The sequence below is a fragment of the Scyliorhinus canicula genome, chromosome 3, assembly GCF_902713615.1.
Source record: "Scyliorhinus canicula chromosome 3, sScyCan1.1, whole genome shotgun sequence".
Classification (NCBI taxonomy): domain Eukaryota; kingdom Metazoa; phylum Chordata; class Chondrichthyes; order Carcharhiniformes; family Scyliorhinidae; genus Scyliorhinus; species Scyliorhinus canicula.
Window position 1 is genome coordinate 87,028,249 of NC_052148.1, and position 19,188 is coordinate 87,047,436.

At 45.6% G+C, this 19,188-nt stretch overlaps 1 protein-coding gene across 7 annotated transcripts in view; it reads right to left on the minus strand.

The window, feature by feature from the left end:
* Nucleotides 1–19,188, minus strand: part of LOC119962778 (potassium/sodium hyperpolarization-activated cyclic nucleotide-gated channel 1-like) — a 411,953-nt gene that overhangs the window by 123,211 nt on the left and 269,554 nt on the right. For all 7 annotated transcript variants that reach the window (XR_005459958.1, XM_038790853.1, XM_038790855.1 and 4 more), the window contains exon 5: nucleotides 17,786–17,932. Coding sequence is in view for 6 of the 7 variants with exons in the window: in XM_038790853.1 (XP_038646781.1) it covers nucleotides 17,786–17,932 (147 nt within the window). In the remaining variant the exon portion in view is untranslated. The remainder of the gene's footprint in view (nucleotides 1–17,785; nucleotides 17,933–19,188) is intronic.

Below are 19,188 nucleotides of genomic sequence, written 5' to 3' on the forward strand. Positions count from 1 at the left end.
AATGATCCAGCTATAATTACACAGGTTACCTCCAAACTGGTTCAGTTTTGAGATTGCACATTCCATAATGGATTGTGCCGTAATGTAGATTGTTATTATGCTGTTGCAATGGATAGCTGACATGATGGCTAGAATGTTTACATTTTTAAATGGGAGGAAGAGGAAGTGCCTGACATCTTCCGAGCTGATGGTGTTACTGATTTCTGAGTACTGGAAGCAACTGCAAATGAGGTGCTGGCATTGGCGACACACTTGCATTTCTTTTCAATATTTGCCTTCCTCTTTTCTTACCTGTGTGATTTTTCTTGTGCTCAAAGACACAAGTCAATCATGCTGACACACAGCAAGGCAAAGTTCAGTTGCAATGGAAAACAGTGTCAAAGACAACTAATACAGAAAGCCCAAGTTTCCGGTGTCTTTTCAACTCCAGTGCACATGGGTGTGGCTGATTATAGATGACAGGAGAAATATTCTTGCCCCCATGACACTCCCATCCAAAATATCCCCAATTAGGCCAATTCATTGTGATCAGTATTGCATTGTATTGTTTTGTCCTGAGAATCAAAGATCCAAATTGAGAATTCTGAATCTGGCTGCATTATTGTCCAAAGAAATGTAATCCCCTAGTTTGTAGAAAAAAATATCAACGTCAGGTTAACTTCAATGGGGCTTTCAAACAAATAGGTTTGCTGCAGTGATACATAAGAAAAGAAGAAATAGGAGCTCCACCATTCAGTATGATTATAGCTGATCTGATCTTAACTCCATTTTCCTGTCCGTTCCTCATAACCGTGGACTCCATGGTGGATCAAAAAATCTGTCGACTCGGCTTTGAATATATTCAACGACCCAGCCTCCCGGCTCTCTGTGGTTTAAAGACTAATGACCCTCAGAGAATAAATTGCTCCTAATCTCTGTCTCAAATGGGAGACCTCTTATTTTTGCATTGTGCCCACTAATTCTAGATTTCCTAACAAAGGGAAACATCCTCTCAGCATTATCCCTCCTTATGTAAGGAGACCAAAACTGCACAATTCTAAGTGCAGACTAACTAATGCCCTATACAGTTATGATAAAACTTCCCTACTTTTATATTCCATCCCTCATGCACTAAAGGCCAACATTCCATTTCTCTTCCTAATTAATTGCTGTCCTTACATGTTAAATTTTGTGATTCACGCACAGGCATATCTGTATACCTCTGTACCACAGCATTCTACAGCCTTTCTTGATTAAATAATAATCTGCTTTTCTATTCTTCCTGCCAAAGTGGACACATTTTCTCACATTATACTCCATCTGCCATTTCCTGCCCACTCACTAAACCGATCCATATCACTTTGCAAACTCAGAATCCTCTTAATAACTTGCTTGCCTACCTATTTTTCTATAATCAGCAAATTTGGTACAATACAATCAAACTCTTCATCCAAGTCATTTATTATTGATTGTAAACAGTTGAGGCCCCAGCACTGATCCCTGTGGCACTCCACTAGTTACAGTTTGCCAAGCTGAAAATGACCCATTTATCCCGACTCTTTGTTTCCCGCTAGATAGCCAATCACCTTATCAAATGTCTTTTGGAATTCTAAATACAATGCATATATTGGTTACATCCTTAAAGAGGTGCAATAAATTTGTCAAACATGATTTCTCTTTCACAAAACCATTTTGATTCTGTCTGACATTTGGGCCGGGATTCTCCCGGAATTGGGGGGAGCGGCCCATACCAACGGCAAGAGTGGCGTGAACCACTCCGGCGTCGGGCCGCCTGGAAGTTGCGGAATCCTCCACACCTCCGGGGGCTAGGCCAATGCTGGAGGGGTTGGCGCCGCGCCAATCGCCGCTGAAGGGCCTCCACTGGCCGACGCGAGTTGGCGCATGCGCAGGACCGCCAGAGTATTCTGGTGCATGCGCAGAACCGGCGCCGTGTTTCCTGCACATGCACAGGGGCTTTCTTCTCCGCGCCATCGTGGATCCTTACAGAGGCCGGTGCAGAGGGAAAGAGTGCCCCCACAGCATAGGCCCACCTGCAGATTGGTGGCCCCAATTGCGGGCCAGGCCACCACACCCCCCCCTCCCCCAGGGACCGGATCTCCCCACGCCCCCCCCGAGGACCCCGCTAACCACCCTCCAAGACAGGTCCCACCGGGATGGACCATGTTCATTTCACGACATCGGTACTGGCCGAAAATGGGTGGCTGCTTGGAAACCGGTGCCGGAGAATTCGACAGCCGGTGTTGGAGCGGCGGGGCGGGATTCACGCCCTTGGTTTCTCGGGGAATCAAGGATTATGGGGAGCAGATGGGATAGTGGAGTTGAAGCTCAAGATCAGCCATCACCATACTGAAAGGCAGAGCAGGCTTGATGGGCTGTTTGCTCTTCTCCTGCTCTTATTTGTTATGTTGCTATGTTCATCTCTCACTGCCTCCACATAACTCCAGCAATTCAGCTACAGGCGGCACATCACCGAAACACAATCACTGCCATTCTGCCCTCTCTCTTGCAAGACAAGGTGACATACAGTAGAATGGACCAAAGCAGAACCAGTGACAGTCAAGAACACTTACATCTCCTCTGCCCAATAGAGAAGTTGTTTCCCTGCCTACAGGGGTCAGCAATGACAGAGCCTATGTCATCCAGCTTTGCTAAGACAATTAAGGATGACAACCTGTTCCTGCCTAATGTCCCTTTCCAATTCCCAGCTCATCTTCATTCTGTTATCTGGCTTTATGAGTAAGATGCAAATGGAATGACCATTGACGTCTTCTTTCCAACCTAACCCCACTTCCCTCACACCAATCTTTCCCTTCTGAGATCCCGCTTTCAGACACTCAAGAATGGTTGCCTTTCTGGCCACAGAACCCAGGAAACCAAGAGAGATTAATGGCATGACACCGATGAAGAGATTCCATAACTTCATCTAATACTCACATCTTAGCACCGCACATACCTTGGAGAGTTGAATGAAGTGAAATGTGGGATCAGTACATGGTGTGTAGTCTGGGCAGCAGTGGGCTCTAGCCAGGCCAGAGGAAACAATAGAATTCTGTTCCAGAGGCCTTAGATGAGGACCTCGATGGGTCTTTATACCAGAGACTGTTAATATCCATATGCCCTGAGAGGCTATCTGCACTGGCTGGCCTGCCAAGCAGCCTCCTGAAACTATTAAAGGGGATGGAGGAGTCCGGCTCCAAGCTGACAAGAGGGCATGGCACAGGGTTTGCCCTCCCTGCAGCCTCTTCGCCATCTCCCTATTGTGCTGTCAACCCAGAGGTATAGGCAGGTGCCTGCTGAAGCCTTTGAGTGGACAGATCACCTACTCCTCTGCCATCCCTGAGAGGATGCAGCAAATCTGTGCCAAATCCAACAAGCCACCACAGCTTCTCCAAAGGCACTCTGGCATGCTTCCAGACACTTTACGCCAGAAAATATTCTTTAAAATTATCTCATCTACAATTTGGGTGCCTGGCATTTTAAATAATCCTGGAGCAGAGCCCATCTTTCAACAGAATGCTTGTTGCTTGCAAAGTAATATGCAGAGACGTGGTTTGGACCTATGCTGTTCAAACCTGGTTTTCTGGTGTTAGATCTGCTGTTTAGCCAGGAGAGCACCAATTCAAAGCCACTTGATGCATGCTGGGAACATCCCAACCTGCACCTGTTTCCTCATACAGTGGCAGGCTCCATGTGCAGGAAGAGGCTGGCAATGCAGGGTGCCCCACAAATGAAGGGCCAGACCCTACAATGCTGTTCAAGGTAGCTCTCCACCAAGGAATTTCATCCCGAGAATTCCTTCCTCTTTAAGAAAATTTATATTAATTAGAGGAATACATAAATTCTGGAAAAATCAATATCGGGGCATACTTGAAACCAGGTGATGGGGAAATGGGGGCGATTGGTGGAATGGATGGGAAGAGACATGGGAATGGATAAATACTTGTGTGATTTGCTTGATTATCTCTGAACATCAGGAAGAATTCATGCTGAACCTTGAGGAAATTGGAATCTGAAATGAAAGTGAAAATGCTGGAAAATCTCAGCAGGTCTGGCAGCATCTGTAGGGAGAGAAAAGAGCTAACGTTTCGAGTCCGGTGACTCTCTGTCAAAGCTGTGTTGCTTGCTCTCTGTCAGGGTTAAGAACATCTCCTTGGTGTTGGAAAGGAACTTTAGTGGGAGGGGAGGGATCCAGTTGTCATGGTCCACATGGATACCGACAATGTAGGTAAGACTATGAAAGAGGTTCTGCTGAGGAGGTATAATCAGCTAGGGGCTACATTAAAGGACAGACCACAAAGGTAATAATGTCTGCATTATTACCTGAGCCACAAGCAAATTGGCATAAGGTAAATAAGATTAGAAAGTTGAACAGTTGGCTCAAAGATTGGTGTGGTAGAAATTAATGGGTTTAGATTTATGGGGCATTGGAACCAGTACTGGGGAAAGAGGAAAATGTAACATTAGGAAGGCCTTCACCTGAACTGTGCTTGGACCAATGTCCCGGCGAGTCGTATAACCAGCACTGTAGAGAGGACGTTGTTAAACTAAATAATGGTAGCGGGAGTGGAGCGGGCCTGTTCACATGGGTGGGGACATTTGGGAAGTAAAAAAGAAAGGACAAGGCAACAATGGCAGAGCACAGGGTGTGCGAGGGACAGAACATACAAACAGAACAGTGCAGTCAGGGGAGGTAAATATGGCTTTAAACTAAAGAGGGGAAGCATGGTCCAGGTGAAGGAGGATTTAGAAATTGAAAGACAAAAGTTGAGGCAATAGAAAAGTTGATCAATGTGGGTAAAGACAAGCAAAAAATTAGGAAAGTAAATTGCACGTTGACCTTTATTGCAAGAGTATTAGAGTACAAGATAAAAAAGTCCTACTTCAATTGGACAGGGGTTTGGTGAGACCACACCTGGGATGTTGTGTACAATTTTACTCACCATATTTAAGGAAGAATATACTTGCATTGAAGGCAGCAGAGCAAAGGTTCAGAAGAATGTTCCCAGGGATGATCAGCGGCAATTAAATTGGGTCAACATTCTTCGGGCTTCAGAAGAATGAGAAGTGATCTTGTTGAAACCTTCAAGATTATGAAAGGGATTGACAAAATAGATGGAGGCTCTACTGGCTGAGGAATCTAAAACAAGGTTCAAGAACAAGGTTCTGAAACAAGTTTCAGAATAAGGGGTCGATCATTTAGGATGGAGAGGAGAAGAAATGTCTTTACTCAGAGGGTTGTGAATCATAGAATCCCTGCAGTACAGAAGGAGGCCATTCAGTCTGCAGTGAACCACTGAAAGAGCACCCTACCTAGGCCCACTCCCCAGCCATATTCCCGTGACCTCACATAGCCTGCAGATCTTTGGACTGTGGGAGGAAACCAGGGCAACCGGAGGAAACCCACGCACGGAGAACGTGTAAACTCCACACAGGCAATCACCCAAAGCCGGAATTGTGCCACTGTATCACCCTCTACCCCAGAGGGTTATGGATACTCCGTCATTGAATATATTTAAGATTGAGATAGACAGAGTTTTGGTCTTGTAGGGAATCAAAGAATATGGAGAGCAGGTGGTAAATGGCACTGAATCCCAAGATCAGTCATGATCATATTGAATGGCGGCGGAACATGCATGACAGCCATATAGTCTTCCCCACCTCCCATTTATTATGTTTTTATGACGTTCATAATCCCAGGACATCCCAAAGCTTTATAGCTAATTTGGCACTTTTGAATTGTAGCCACGGTTGTCATTATATGTGTTGTTCATCGCACAATTCTCCTTAGATATCTGCTCTAGTCGCACATTACTCAAAACTCTTCCTGTGTCAAACGACTTGCTGACTAACATCACAAAACATAAAAAAGATGTGCATATCTATATCACAAGATGCACTGCATTTACTCCTTTATAGTACCTCTGACTGCATTTTCACTAAAGAATTAAATATAACCAGCATTCTTCTCGATCTTTCACTTAGCATGCAGGTTGGGTTTGGAATGTAAATTGGAGGAAATGGGCTCCTGCGATTAGTTACCCCTATATGCTAATTGACAAGCATTGTCAATCAAGCAAATTAATGTAACTTAACAAATGCACACTTCCAATACACACCATCCACTAGGAGTATATATTGGTACGTTACGCTCCCTAAACTTTTCTGTTATTGATGATAATGCCTGGAAAATTGCAGGCCTGACACCTGTGGTGTTCTTTGCCGTGTTTATTTAGGATGGTCGGGGCAGTGTTCCACAAAGACCACAGTATAGTTTTTAATTAATAGGGGCGGGATTCTCCGAACCCCCCCCCCCCCCCCCCCCCCCCCCACCGCCGGTTCGGAAATCCCGGGGGGGGGGGGGCGGCGTGAATCCCGCCCCGTCGCTGGCTGCCGAATTCCCCAGCGCCAGTTTGCGGGTGGGGGTGGGGATCACGCCGTGCCAGTCGGGGGCTATTGGCAGCGCCCACCCCCCCCCCCCCCCCCGGCTATTCTAAGGGCACCGATGGGCCAAACGGCCGCCCATTTTCAGCCAGTCCTGCCGGCATGAAATGGACATGGTCCATCCTGGCAGGATCTGGCTTGGAGGGCGGCTGGCCGAGTCCTCGGGGGGGGGGGTGAGTCGCGGGGGGATCCAGCCCGGGGGTGGCGGGCCCTATGGTGGCCTGGCCTGCAATCGGGGCCCACCGATCTGCGGGCAGGCATGTGCCATGGGGGCACTCTTTCCCTCCGTGCTGACTTCTGTAGGACTCCGCCATGGCTGGCACGGAGAAGAAACCCCTTGCGCATGCGCAGGAAACACGCTGGAGGTTCTGCACATCAGCTGAACACGCCGGCGGTTCTGCACATGTGCCAACTCGTGCCAGCCCACGGCGGCCCTTCGCCGCCGGTTGTTGCGGCGCCAACCCCGCCAGCACCGGCCTAGCCCCTGGAAGTGCGGAGGATTCCGCAACTTCCGGACGGTCTGACGCTGGAGTGGTTCGCGCCGCTCTTGGCGCCGGAGCCGGCTGTCCCGCCAATTGCGGGAGAATCCCGGCCCATTTTATTTACACTACAGAACTGGGTTTCAACACTTAGTCCTTTAGAATACAGAATTGATCAATAACATCTAACTACACTCACCTACTACTAATCTCACTACTGGTATAAACTATAATCTAACTTCTCACACTAACTGCTCTTAATACCTTCACTAGCTGTCTTCTGCATGCATTCCTCCCCTAAGGTCTAGCATCACTGCTTTATGTAGTTGGATTTGCAGCTCCCTCTAGTGGCTACTCATGACACTACATTAACCCTTGTAATGCGAATAGTTATGTTACATAGTGCATATGTACCACAGCATAGAATCATAGAATTTACAGTGCAGAAGGAGGCCATTCGGCCCATCGAGTCTGCACCGGCCTTTGGAAAGAGCACCCCACTTTAACCCATGCCTCCACCCTATCCCCACAACCCCATAACCCAGTAACCCCACTCAATTGTTTTGGGATCTAAGGGCAATTTATCCTGGCCAATCCACCTAACCTGTACGTCTTTGGACTGTGGGAGGAAACCGGAGCACCCGGAGGAAACCCACGCAGACACGGGGAGAACATACAGACTCCGCAAATAGAGTGACCCAAGCCGGGAATCGAACCTGGGACCCTGGAGCTGTGAAGCAACTGTGCTAACCACTGTGGTACCGTGCTGCCCTGAGGAAATCTTCTGTTCCCGCCTGCTGCGGGAATTGACACGGGGGGGGGCCTGAGAATTCGACAGGCAAAGAAAAGTCCATTGACCTTGGGTGGGGATTTCCAGTCTGGGGCGCTCCAGCATGGAAAATCCCGCCCCCAAATTGTGAATGTATTCTCGCACCAGCAAAAGCTGTATGCAGAAGAAGAAATGTAATATTTCTTCCTTTGATCTCATTATGCAGAAGTTATAGTCAAGATTCTAAGTCACACGAGTAATGTCACTTCAGCTATTCCTAGAATAATGTAAAATTCAAAGAAAAATATCAGATCATGATGATTCAATAAAAATTCCATCCATTGGGAGTAAATAATTTATTTGACATGCTCTATATTATTTCTGATCAAGAACTGATACTTACCTGAAGCTCAATGCACGAGATTTTAGTTCTTCATCATCAGCTTGAACAATACAAGTGAGTTGAAATAAGAGAATATTATCTGCAACTCTCTGAGAAAAGGCTGGGCTGTGACAAACAGGACTCATTAACACCTCCTTAGAATTGATGTTCATGGACTCAGAACTCTAATGATACCACTCAGGACTTGGCTTAGCTATCTGACTGAGAACGGAGAATTGAAGACTCATACTATTGTGTCAAAATAATGATGAAGGATTCCCCCTCACCCCCCAATCACCCTCCACCCGCCAAGACCAGCAAAGCCAACCATGAGTCTTTTTTAAATGCTGAACTGTTATGTATTTGCTGTTTTAAGTACACCTACTAATCAGTGCATCTTTGCACAAAAAGACAAGTCAAGTACCTTGCTTCTTAAAAGGAAAAGAAAATCCAGGGTTAGTATATTATTTTTTCACTCCTGTGAAAGATTTAGCCCAGAATGATAGGATGAAAGATGAATCAACTATTTTGTTGACTGAGCAATCCGACATGAAATGAATGTGGATAGTCTGAAACCACCACCGAGCAAGCACAGGACCACAACTCTTTGAAAAGTGCCCCAAACTACACTAAATACACATTGAGGAAGGTCACTGAATGGCTCAACTGAGAAAAGAATGATGTCACATTGATGTAGCAAGCTTACGCTTCACAGGATAGTGGAGGGCAATCGGAGCATCATTCTGAAGCAACTTAGGCGATAGCTATCTGGGGAGAGCACATGATGTCCAGAAATGGGGAATATTTCCCAGTGGTGAAAATCCTATTCCTCTCCATATGTGAACAAATCAGCATCCTCCTACAATAGCTCTTTTTATAAGACTTGGTCAGTTCGCATACCCAGCCGCCTTGTCAAAGGAGGGAAGGATTAATACTAGATGTGTCAAATCCTCGAACTCCCTTTAGCATCTTTGTGGGAGCACCTCCAACTCATGGACAATAGCCGTTCAAGAAAGTCTTCGCAGCTTTGTTAAGGGCAACAAGCAATCGCAAATAAAATCCCCAGGTTTAAAGGAAATCAAGACGCTAATCATTAATAACAGACTGCAAGTTGAAACATGAAATTTCAACCATTTAACAAATATTAAATCAATCTATAAACTTTAAAAAAGCTGTTGCAAAACAGGTTTTCACATGAATAATGTAATTTATATTCTTCACGAGGCATGTAAATAGGGCATATTAACAGTATAATGTGTATGCTTGTTTATCTGGTTTGAGGGAAAATAGCACAGTGGGATGCCAGCACACAGGAGCTATCTCATGATTTTTAGTATTGTTTTTGGGGGGGTTCTTTCACAGCTGGAGGTCAAGCCGCATGCTGTATTTGTCTTTCTTGCATCTGTCCTTTGCTCCCTTTGCTAGGTTGTGCAGCAGGCTGCCTAAAAACAACCTTGTTCAATCGGTTTTAAAGAAGTGTTTGATGTTTTCTAGGTTTTAGGTTCAGGATATACATCTGGTGACTGGCTGGCATATGGACCAATGCACAAATTTAAGTGACAGTGGTGGAGTTTCAGCATAGCGAAGACATTCATTTTTGATCATTATTAATGTGAGTTGTATTAGTCTATGTATCCCAATGGACTGGACAACGCAGGGACAGATCAAGCAGCAAAGAAGAATGGACTTTAGGCAATGCCGATGGCAGTTCATGGCATTTGAGGAAGCACAAATCTTTTTCCAAAACGAAGGAAGGACACTCTGGCCAAGATATCCATATGACAGAGACGGGCAGACTCTTGCAGCCTGTGTGGATTGTGACATGCTCCATATATGAGTTTCAGATGATCTTCGCAGAGGATAGAATAGTAATACACAAAAAAAAGCCGCTCAGACCATCGAATCTGTGTCAACTGTTTCAAAGTGCTATGTATATAATATATAATCTAATAATCTTTATTGCCACAAGTAGGCTTACATTAACACTGCAATGAAGTTACTGTGAAAAGCCGCTAGTCACCACACCTGGCGCCTGTTCGGGTACACTGAGGAAGAATTCAGAATGTCCAATTCACCGTACAGCACGTCTTTCGGGACTGTGGGAGGAAACCGGAGAACCTGGAGGAAACCCACGCAGACACGGGAAGAACGAGCAGACTCCGCACAGACAGTGACCCAAGCCAGGAATCGAACCTGGGACCCTGGCGCTGTGAAGCAACAGTGCTAACCACTGTGCTACTGTGCCGCCTCACTCAATCTCCTCACTCATTCTCCATATCGCTTCAACTTATTTTACTCTTTCAAGTATTTATCTAATTGTCTTTTAAATGCTATTATTGAATCTGTTTTCCCCACCCTATCAGGCACTGCATTCCAAATCCTAACCACTCATTCTGTAACATAATTTTTCTCATGTCGCCTCAAGTTCTTTTGCCAATCATCAGAAATCTGGGTCCTCACATTATCGAACGTTCAGCCATGGAAAACCATTTTTTTTTCTTTATTCGATCAAATCAAAAACTTGATTTCAAACACTTCTATCAAACCTCTGTTCGAAAGAGAACAACACAAGCTTCTCCAGTCCATCCACATAAATAATCTCTCGTCCCCAAGAAACATTACAGTAGGTCGCTTTTCTACCCTCTCAGAAACATTCACGTCCTCCTTAAAGTGTGGTTTCCAGAATTGGATATGAGACTTCAGCTAATGCTGGACAGTGTTTAACACAGGTTTAGCATAACTGTTCATTGTACTCTATGGCCTGAATTTTTAGGATGGCGGGGACCGAGCCACCTCCACCAACTCTGACAGGCCCACTGCCATATTATTTTCTGAAAAGTGTTGATTGGAAGCAGTTGGCTTCCGTTCTCATTTGGATGGAAATCACGCCTTGGAGAGCTGATAGTCTATCAGCTCTCCGGTGCCTCCAGACGCAGCTCTGCAGTACCTCTAGGCACAGCACTGCAGTGGCTGGAATAGGCACTGCACCAACATGCCTGCGACAAAGTGTTGAGGCACAGAGACCAGGGGCGGGATTCTCTGATCCACCGCGGGGTCGGAGAATCGCCCGGGGATGGCGTCAATCCCGCCCCCACCGTGTCCCGAATTCTCCGCCCCCGAGATTCGGCGGGGGCGGGAATCGCGCCTCGCAGGTCGGCGGGCCCCCCGTGGCGATTATCCGGACCGCGATGGGCCGAAGTCCTGCCGCTGACAGGCCTCTCCCGCCGGCGTGGATTAAACCACCTACCGGACCGGTGGGATTGGTGGCGCGGACGGGCTCCGGGGTCCGGGGGGGGGGGGGAGGAGGCGTGGGGCAATCTGACCCCGGATGGTGCCCCCACGGTGGCCTGGCCTGCGATCGGTGGGCGGGCCTGTGCCATGGGGGCACTCTTTTTCTTCCGACTACGCCATTGATTCACCATGGCGGAGGCGGACGAGACCCCCTCCCCTGCGCATGCGCCGGTATGACGTCAGCAGCCGCTGACGCTCTGGCGCATGCGCGGACATACGCCGGCCGGCAAAGTCCTTTCGGCCCAGGCTGGCGTGGCGCCAAAGGCCGTTCACGCCAGCCGGCGGAGTGGGAACCACTCTGGCACGGGCCTAGCCCCTCAATGTGAGGGCTTGGCCCCTAAAGGTGCGGAGAATTCCAAGTCATATATTTCCAAGTCAGGATGGAAGGTGGCTTGAAGAGAATTTTCCAGGCATTGGTGTTCCCACACATCTTTTGCCATTGTCCTTCTTGATGGTAGTTCCTGCAGTGCATCTTGTAGATGGTGCACATGGCTGCCGGTGATGGAGGGACTGAATGATTGTGGAAGGGTGCCAATCAAGTAGGCTGCTTTGTCCTGGATGGTGTTAAACTTCTTGAGTGTTGTTGGAGCTACATAGACCAGGCAAATGGAGTGTATTACATCACATTTGTTTCCTGTAGATGGTGGGCAGTCTTTGGGGAGTCAGGAGGTGAGTTACTCGCCACAGGATTCCTAGCCTCTGACCTACTCTTGTAGCCACTATATTTATATCATAGAATCATAGACTTTACAGTGCAGAAGGAGGCCATTCGGCCCATCGAGTCTGCACCGGACTTGGAAAGAGCACCCTCCTTAAACCCACACCTCCACTCTATAAGGGGCTGGTTTAGCACAGAGGGCTAAACAGCTGGCTTGTAATGCAGAACAAGATCAGCAGCGCGGGTTCAATTGCCATAACGGCCTCCCCGAACAGGCGCCAGAATGTGGTGACTAGGGGCTTTTCACAGTAATTTCATTGAAGCCTACTTGTGACAATAAGCGATTATTATTATTATAACCCAGTAAACCCACCTAACCTTTTTGGACACTAAGGGCAATTTAACATGGCCAATCCACCTAACAAGCATATCTTTGAACTGTGGGGTGAAACCAGAGCACCCGGAGGAAACCCACGCAGACACAGGTAGAAAGTGTAAACTCTACACAGACAGTGACCCAAGCCGGGAATCGAACCTGAGACCCTGGAGCAACAGTGCTAACCACTGTGCTACCATGCTGTCCGACCTTTTTTTTTGCATATGGGCCCTCATCGGGGAATTATATGGCTAGCCGAGTTCAGTCATTGGTCAATCGTAAACCCCAGGATGTTGATAGAGGGGGATTCAGTGAAGGTAATGTCATTGGCTGTCAAGAGTGAGTCTCTCTTTTTTAAAATAAATTTAGAGTACCCAATTAATTTTTACAAATTAAGTGGCAATCCACCTAGCATGCACATCTTTGGGTTGTGGGGGTGAAACCCACGCAGACATGGGGAGAATGTGCAAACTCCACATGGACAGTGACTCAGAGCCGGGATTCGAACCCAGGTCCTCAGTGCCGGAGGCTGCAGTGCTGACCACTGTGCCACCTGATGAGTGATTCTCTCTTGTTGGAGATGGTCATTGCCTGGCACCTGTGAGGCACAAATGCTACTTGCCACTTGACAGCCCAAGCCTGGATATTGGTCAGGTTTTGCTGCATTTGTAAAATCAGAAATATATCTATCTCCTTGAAACTATTTAATGATTCAGATTCCACTGCTCTATGGGGCAGCGAGTTCCACAAATTTAAAACCCACTGGGTTTCTCCTCATCCCAGTTTTAAATCGATCGCCTCTCAAACTATATAGAACATAGAACATACAGTGCAGAAGGAGGCCATTTGGCCCATCGAGTCTGCACCGACCCACTTAAGCCCTCACGTCCACCCTATCCCCGTAACCCAATAACCTCTCCAAACCTTTTTGGTCACTGAGGGAAATTTATCATGGCCAATCCACCTAACCTGCATGTCTTTGAACTTGGGGAGGAAACCGGAGCACCCGGAGGAAACCCACGCAGACACGGGGAGAACGTGCAGACTCCGCACAGTGACCCAGCGGAGAATTGAACCTGGGACCCTGGCACTGTGAAGCGACAGTGCTGTCCACTTGTGCTACCGTGCTGCCCGCCCTCTGCGAACTCTCATTGTAGATTGCCCCACAAAGAGAAACATTTGGTCTATGTTTATTTAGTATTTTATATGCCTTGATCAGATCCCCTCTCATCCTTCTAAACTCCAGTGAGTATAAGCCCAAACTGTTTAATCTCTCCTCATGCGTCAACTCTTTCCTCCCAGAATCAATCTGGTGAACCTCCTCTGAACTGCCTCCAATGCCTCCGCATCCTTCCTCAAATAAGGAGAACAAAGCTGGATACAATACTCCAGATGTGGTCTCAGCAACACCCTGTACAATTGCAAGAATACTTTGCTACTTTTATACTCTTTTGCAATAAACACTAAAATTCCATTCGTCTTTTTTATTATGTGATACCTGCATTCCGACTTTCTGCAATTCATGAACAAAGGGGCTGGTTTAGCACAGGGCTAAAGAGCTGGCTTTAAAGCAGACCATGGTTCAATTCCCGTACCAGCCTCCCCGAACAGGCACCGGAATGTGGCGACTAGGGGCTTTTCACAGTCGCTTCATTTGAAGCCGACTTGTGACAAAAGCAATTTTCATTTCATTTTCAAGACACCCAGATCCCTCTGCCCAGAGGCATTTTGAATCCACTTTCCATTTAGATTATAATTTGCCTTTCCATTTTTTCGGCCAAAATGGATAATCTCGCACTTATCCACATTGAACGCAATCTGTCAAATTTTGGTCCGTTCTCCTAGCCTATCTATATCTGTCTGTAAAACCTGTATCTCCTCTTCACTGCCTGCAAATGTTATGATGTTAGACCCAGCCCCTGCTTGCAGATCATTTATGTAGATTGTAAACAGTTGAGGTCTGAGGACTGATCCCTGTGGCACCCCACTAATTACAGTTCACCAGCCAGAGAAGGACCCATTTATCCTGACCCTCTGCTTTTTGTCAGTCAGTCAATCCTCAATCCAATCTAGAACTCTACCCCCACTCCTTCTGCTCCTAATTCCAATGTTCCATCACAGTCCCCGGATATCGCTGCAGGAGTTCCTCATGAACAGTCTTTTATGCGGCACCTTGTCAAGCGCCTTCTGGAAGTCTAGGTATACCACATTCAAAGGTACCCCATTATCCACCTTGCTGGTTACATCCTCGCAGAATTCAAGCCAGTTTGTCAAACATGACCTGCCTTTCATAAAACCATGCTGACAATGGTGGATATAATTTGTCTTCACAAATGTTCAGTCATCTCCACCTTAATAATTGATTCCAACAACTTCCCCACCACGAAGGTGAAGTCATCTGGTCTACAGTTTCTTACTTTTGCCTGTCTCCCTTTCTGAATAGGGATGTTGCATTAGTATGTTTCCAATCCACTGGGACCTTTCCAGAAGTCATGGAACTCTGAAATATCATAACTAATGCATCCACTGTCTCTGCTACCACCTCCTTTAATACCCTTCAATCCTGTAAGGTGAAGGCCAGCAGGTCCCGGAGACCTATCTGCCTTTAATCCTATTTGCTTATTCAATACGACTCCCGAGTCATGGTTATTGCACCAAGTTCCTCTGTGTTAACTGAGGTTTTGGGAACATTTTTATTACATCTACTGTGAAGACAGAGGCAAAATATTTTTCAGTGCCTCTGTCATCTATGTGTTCTATTATTACCTCACCAGCATCATTCCCTAAAGGGCCAACATTTACTTTAGCTATTATCTTCCCCTTAATATAGTTATAAAAGCTTTTGCTATCAGTGTTTATCTTTTCTTCTAGTTTTCTTTCGTAGTTCATCATAGCTCTTTTGATTATGTCCTTCTTGACTTTCTTTTTTAGCCATGGAATGATTTCCTCCCTTTTACAATTCCTCTTCTTCTCAGGAATATACTTTAATTGAGAGATATTTAATATCTCCCTGAACATCCGCCATTGTTCCTCAACTATCCAACCCTCAGCTATTTCTGCCCAGTCTACTTGGGCCTAGTATACTTAATGATTGACCTCCAACCACCACAACCATTTTCCTTTGTACCAGGTAGGACATCAGCCAGCGGAGCATTTTCCCCGATTTCATTGACTCCAGTTTTGCTCGGACTCCTTGATGCCATACACAATCAAATGCTGCCTTGATGTCAAGGCCAGTCCCTCTCACCTCAGCTCTGGAGTTCAGCGCTTTGGTCCATTTTTGAATCAAGACTGCTTTGTTACCCGGTCCTTTTACCTTCAAACAATTGCACACAGATCTGTTTGTTCTCGCAGTCCTTTTAAAACTGAAGCACTAAGCTGCCATTGTATCTCCTCATTCATCCTACCAAAATGTAGCAACTCACCTTTCTGCTTGAATTTTATCTGCCCTGTGACTGTCGATTTCACCAATCCTTCGAGGTCTTCTTAAACTCCATTACAATATTCCTGGTTACTACATTTTCTAATTTTGCGTCATCTATAAATTTCAAAATAGTATCCTGTACCCTGTAAATCCAAGTCATTAATGGCTATGAAAAATGGCCGTGGTCTTATTATTGAACTGTGTAGAACACCAGTGTATAGCTTTCTCAGGTCCAATAAATCGACGGCCACCTCAACTCTATTTTCTATCCCTGAGTCAATTATGTATATGTTCCTGCAAGTGATGATGGAGTGTTCTTAAAATTTTCTTCTGTTATCTGATGACCTTGACTTGTTCTCATGCTCTCATGCAGGTGGAGGTGCAGAGGAGGGAAAATTGTTTCTGAGTGACTTGAAAAATGGACAATGAATTGCCCTGAAGGGATTGGCTATCACTTGAGCTTGCAGAGCATTACTGGCTCTGAGAGAGGGCATTTGACTTGAGACTGCTTGAATGTACCCTGTTGAGTGAGGTACAATGAAATGAAAATCGCTTATTGTCACAAGTAGGCTTCAAATGAAGTTACTGTGAAAAGCCCCTAGTCGCCACATTCCGGCGTCTGTTAGGGGAGGCTGGTACGGGAATTAAACCGTGCTGCTGGCCTGCCTTGGTCTGCTTTCAAAGCCAGCGATTTAGCCCTGTGCTAAACCAGCCAATGTGTTCATTGATCACTGACAAGGACAGATCTCACCATTGTAAAGAAGTTGGATTTTCCTGAAGCTGTCCTTCTTAGCTCCATTTACAGCTGTGCACCTGGAAATGCTTTGTTGTGCAAAGTGGAAAGACTGATCATGTGCAATTTTCAGTCAAAAAAAGACCAGGTCAGTGGGGTTGGTGTGACTACTGTGTTAATTGTTATTCCATCCGATGTCCTGTTTGGCTCTTTGAGGGACAGGTTATACAGGTGGCAGATTAGGTGATATCTAAAGTTCAACAAGTTAGTTCTCCCATGCGATTGGGTTTTGTGGATGACCTAAGACTGCAGGATTTCCATTTGTGTGGAAATATGTTTGGTGAAAGACATATACCGTGGTAACCTGAAAGTTGGCTAAGGCATTGATGACTTGGAAAATGTTCAGTTATGAGGTAGAGTAACAATAATGACATATAATAATTTCTGATCAGTGAATATGTGTTCTAGAATCTGAACCTCTTTAGTGTTTAGTCTTGTTCTTTTAGCTGTTAACAGTTCTATGACCAGACCACAAATATAGGGGAAGAATGGTGCAGTGTCATGTGGTCTCTTGGAGGAGGGAGTTTTGTTGGGAAGCTTTTCTGTCAGCATATATTGTGGAAATCAGATGGTCTATTCCAGATTAAATGTAAAATGAGATGAGGAGGAACCACTTCTCGCAGAGGTAGTGAATTTGTGGAACTTGCTGCCCCATAGTGCAGTGGATTCTGAGTCATTAAATGGTTTCAAGCAGGCGATAGATATATTTCTGATGAAAAACAGATGAAAGGGATATGGGGAACAGGCAGGGGGTTGGATTTGAGACCAGGAAGAGATCAGTCATGATCTGATTGAATGATGAAGGATGCTTGAAGGACTGAATTGCCTACTTCTGCTCCCAATTCTGATGTTGCTATGTAAAACCATCAACCGTCTCCAACCAATATGACGTAATCTAACCTTTCACTCCAGTAAAACGCATGTGGTCTATGATTTTAGCAGTTGTGAATCAAAACACAAATCACTGATATAACTGTTGGACAGGCATGGGATAAAATCCTTTTTGAACAGATTTAAGCTATTGAAGTAATGCTGTACATGTAAAACTCCTTCATGACTGTCTAAGCCTCCAACTAAATTCATCACCAGTATTCAAAATATAATTTACAGGTATTATCCTAAAAATGAAAAATTCTGACCAAATTGAGACAATGAACTTAGAAATAAGTTACCTCCCGAAGTGGATCATTCAATTCTTCCAGAATACTGTCTTCATCAAAGATCTTGCCTTGGTAGCGGTGCTCATAATAGTCATGGATCTTCTGCCGCATTTCAGCAGGCAGTTTGTGGAAGGACATGTACTGTTCCACTTGTTTGTACTGAAATAAAAGAGAAACACCACGTTAGATGAGCTGATTTGTCACCCACTGGAGCAGAGCTAATGAAGTTGTTCCACAGTATGCTGTTTTCAAAGAAATGGCATGTGAAACAAACTGCTGAACAAAATGGGATCAAAATACACAATGTACAGACATTTAAAAAATAAATTAACAACCCAGATGAAAGGCACATAACACAGGGTATGGTCACATCTTAAAGGAATATGGGAGAAAAACAGATGATTCAGTAAGTAATATTGTGGTGGTACAATGCCACAGGTTTAAAAGCCTGTATATTGTGATTGGGACAATGCGGTAATTTTGACTTTGGGTCATAATCACTCAACTGTCAGGTGTATACCTCTCCTGAATGTCACTCCCATTGGCTTCAATAACAGGCACCTGAACGGATGTGGCCTGTTTCAGTCAGAAGTCTAAATTGTGCCCAAGGACTTACATAATTTTACACCTTTGAGAATGAATGAAATGAAATGAAATGAAAATCGCTTATTGTCACAAGTAGGCTTCATAGAAGTTACTGTGAAAAGCCCCTAGTTGCCACATCTGGCTCCTGTTCGGGGAGGCTGGTACGGGAATTGAACCGTGCTGCTGGCCTGCCTTGGTCTGCTTTAAAAGCCAGTGATTTAGCCCTGTGCTAAACCAGCCCCTCCTTTGCTAAACCAGCCCCTAAGTGGAAATAAATTCAATTTTAGAAAAAAAGTTTCGGAAAGGAATGAAAATTTCCAAATGTAAAAACAACAGTTGGAAATAACTGACATGGTCAGGTACTGACGGGGAGATCTACAGAAGAGCAGTGGGGGGTGTTCAAAGAGGAAATTGGTAGGGAACAGGTCCAACATCTGTAGGGTAATAGGAAGGAGTAACAAGCAGCGAGAACCACGGATGACCAGAGATATTCAGGATATAATGAGAAGGAAGAGGGAGGCTTTTAATAAGGACAAGGGGAGAAAATCAACAGAGGCAATAGTGGAGGAAAAAAGTGCAGGATAGCGCTTAAGAAAGCAATTAGGAGAGCAAAGAGGGGATATGAGAAATCTCTAGCTGGTAAAAGTAGGGAAAATCCCAAGATATTCTATAAGTATATCAATGGGAAGAGGATAACTCGGGGGAAAAAGTAGGGCCCATCGGGGACCAATGGGGGAATCTGTGGGTGTAGCCAGAGGATGTTGATCGGGGGCTAAATGAATATTTCACATCTGTCTTCACCCAAGGGAATGAGGAGGCAGATATGGAAC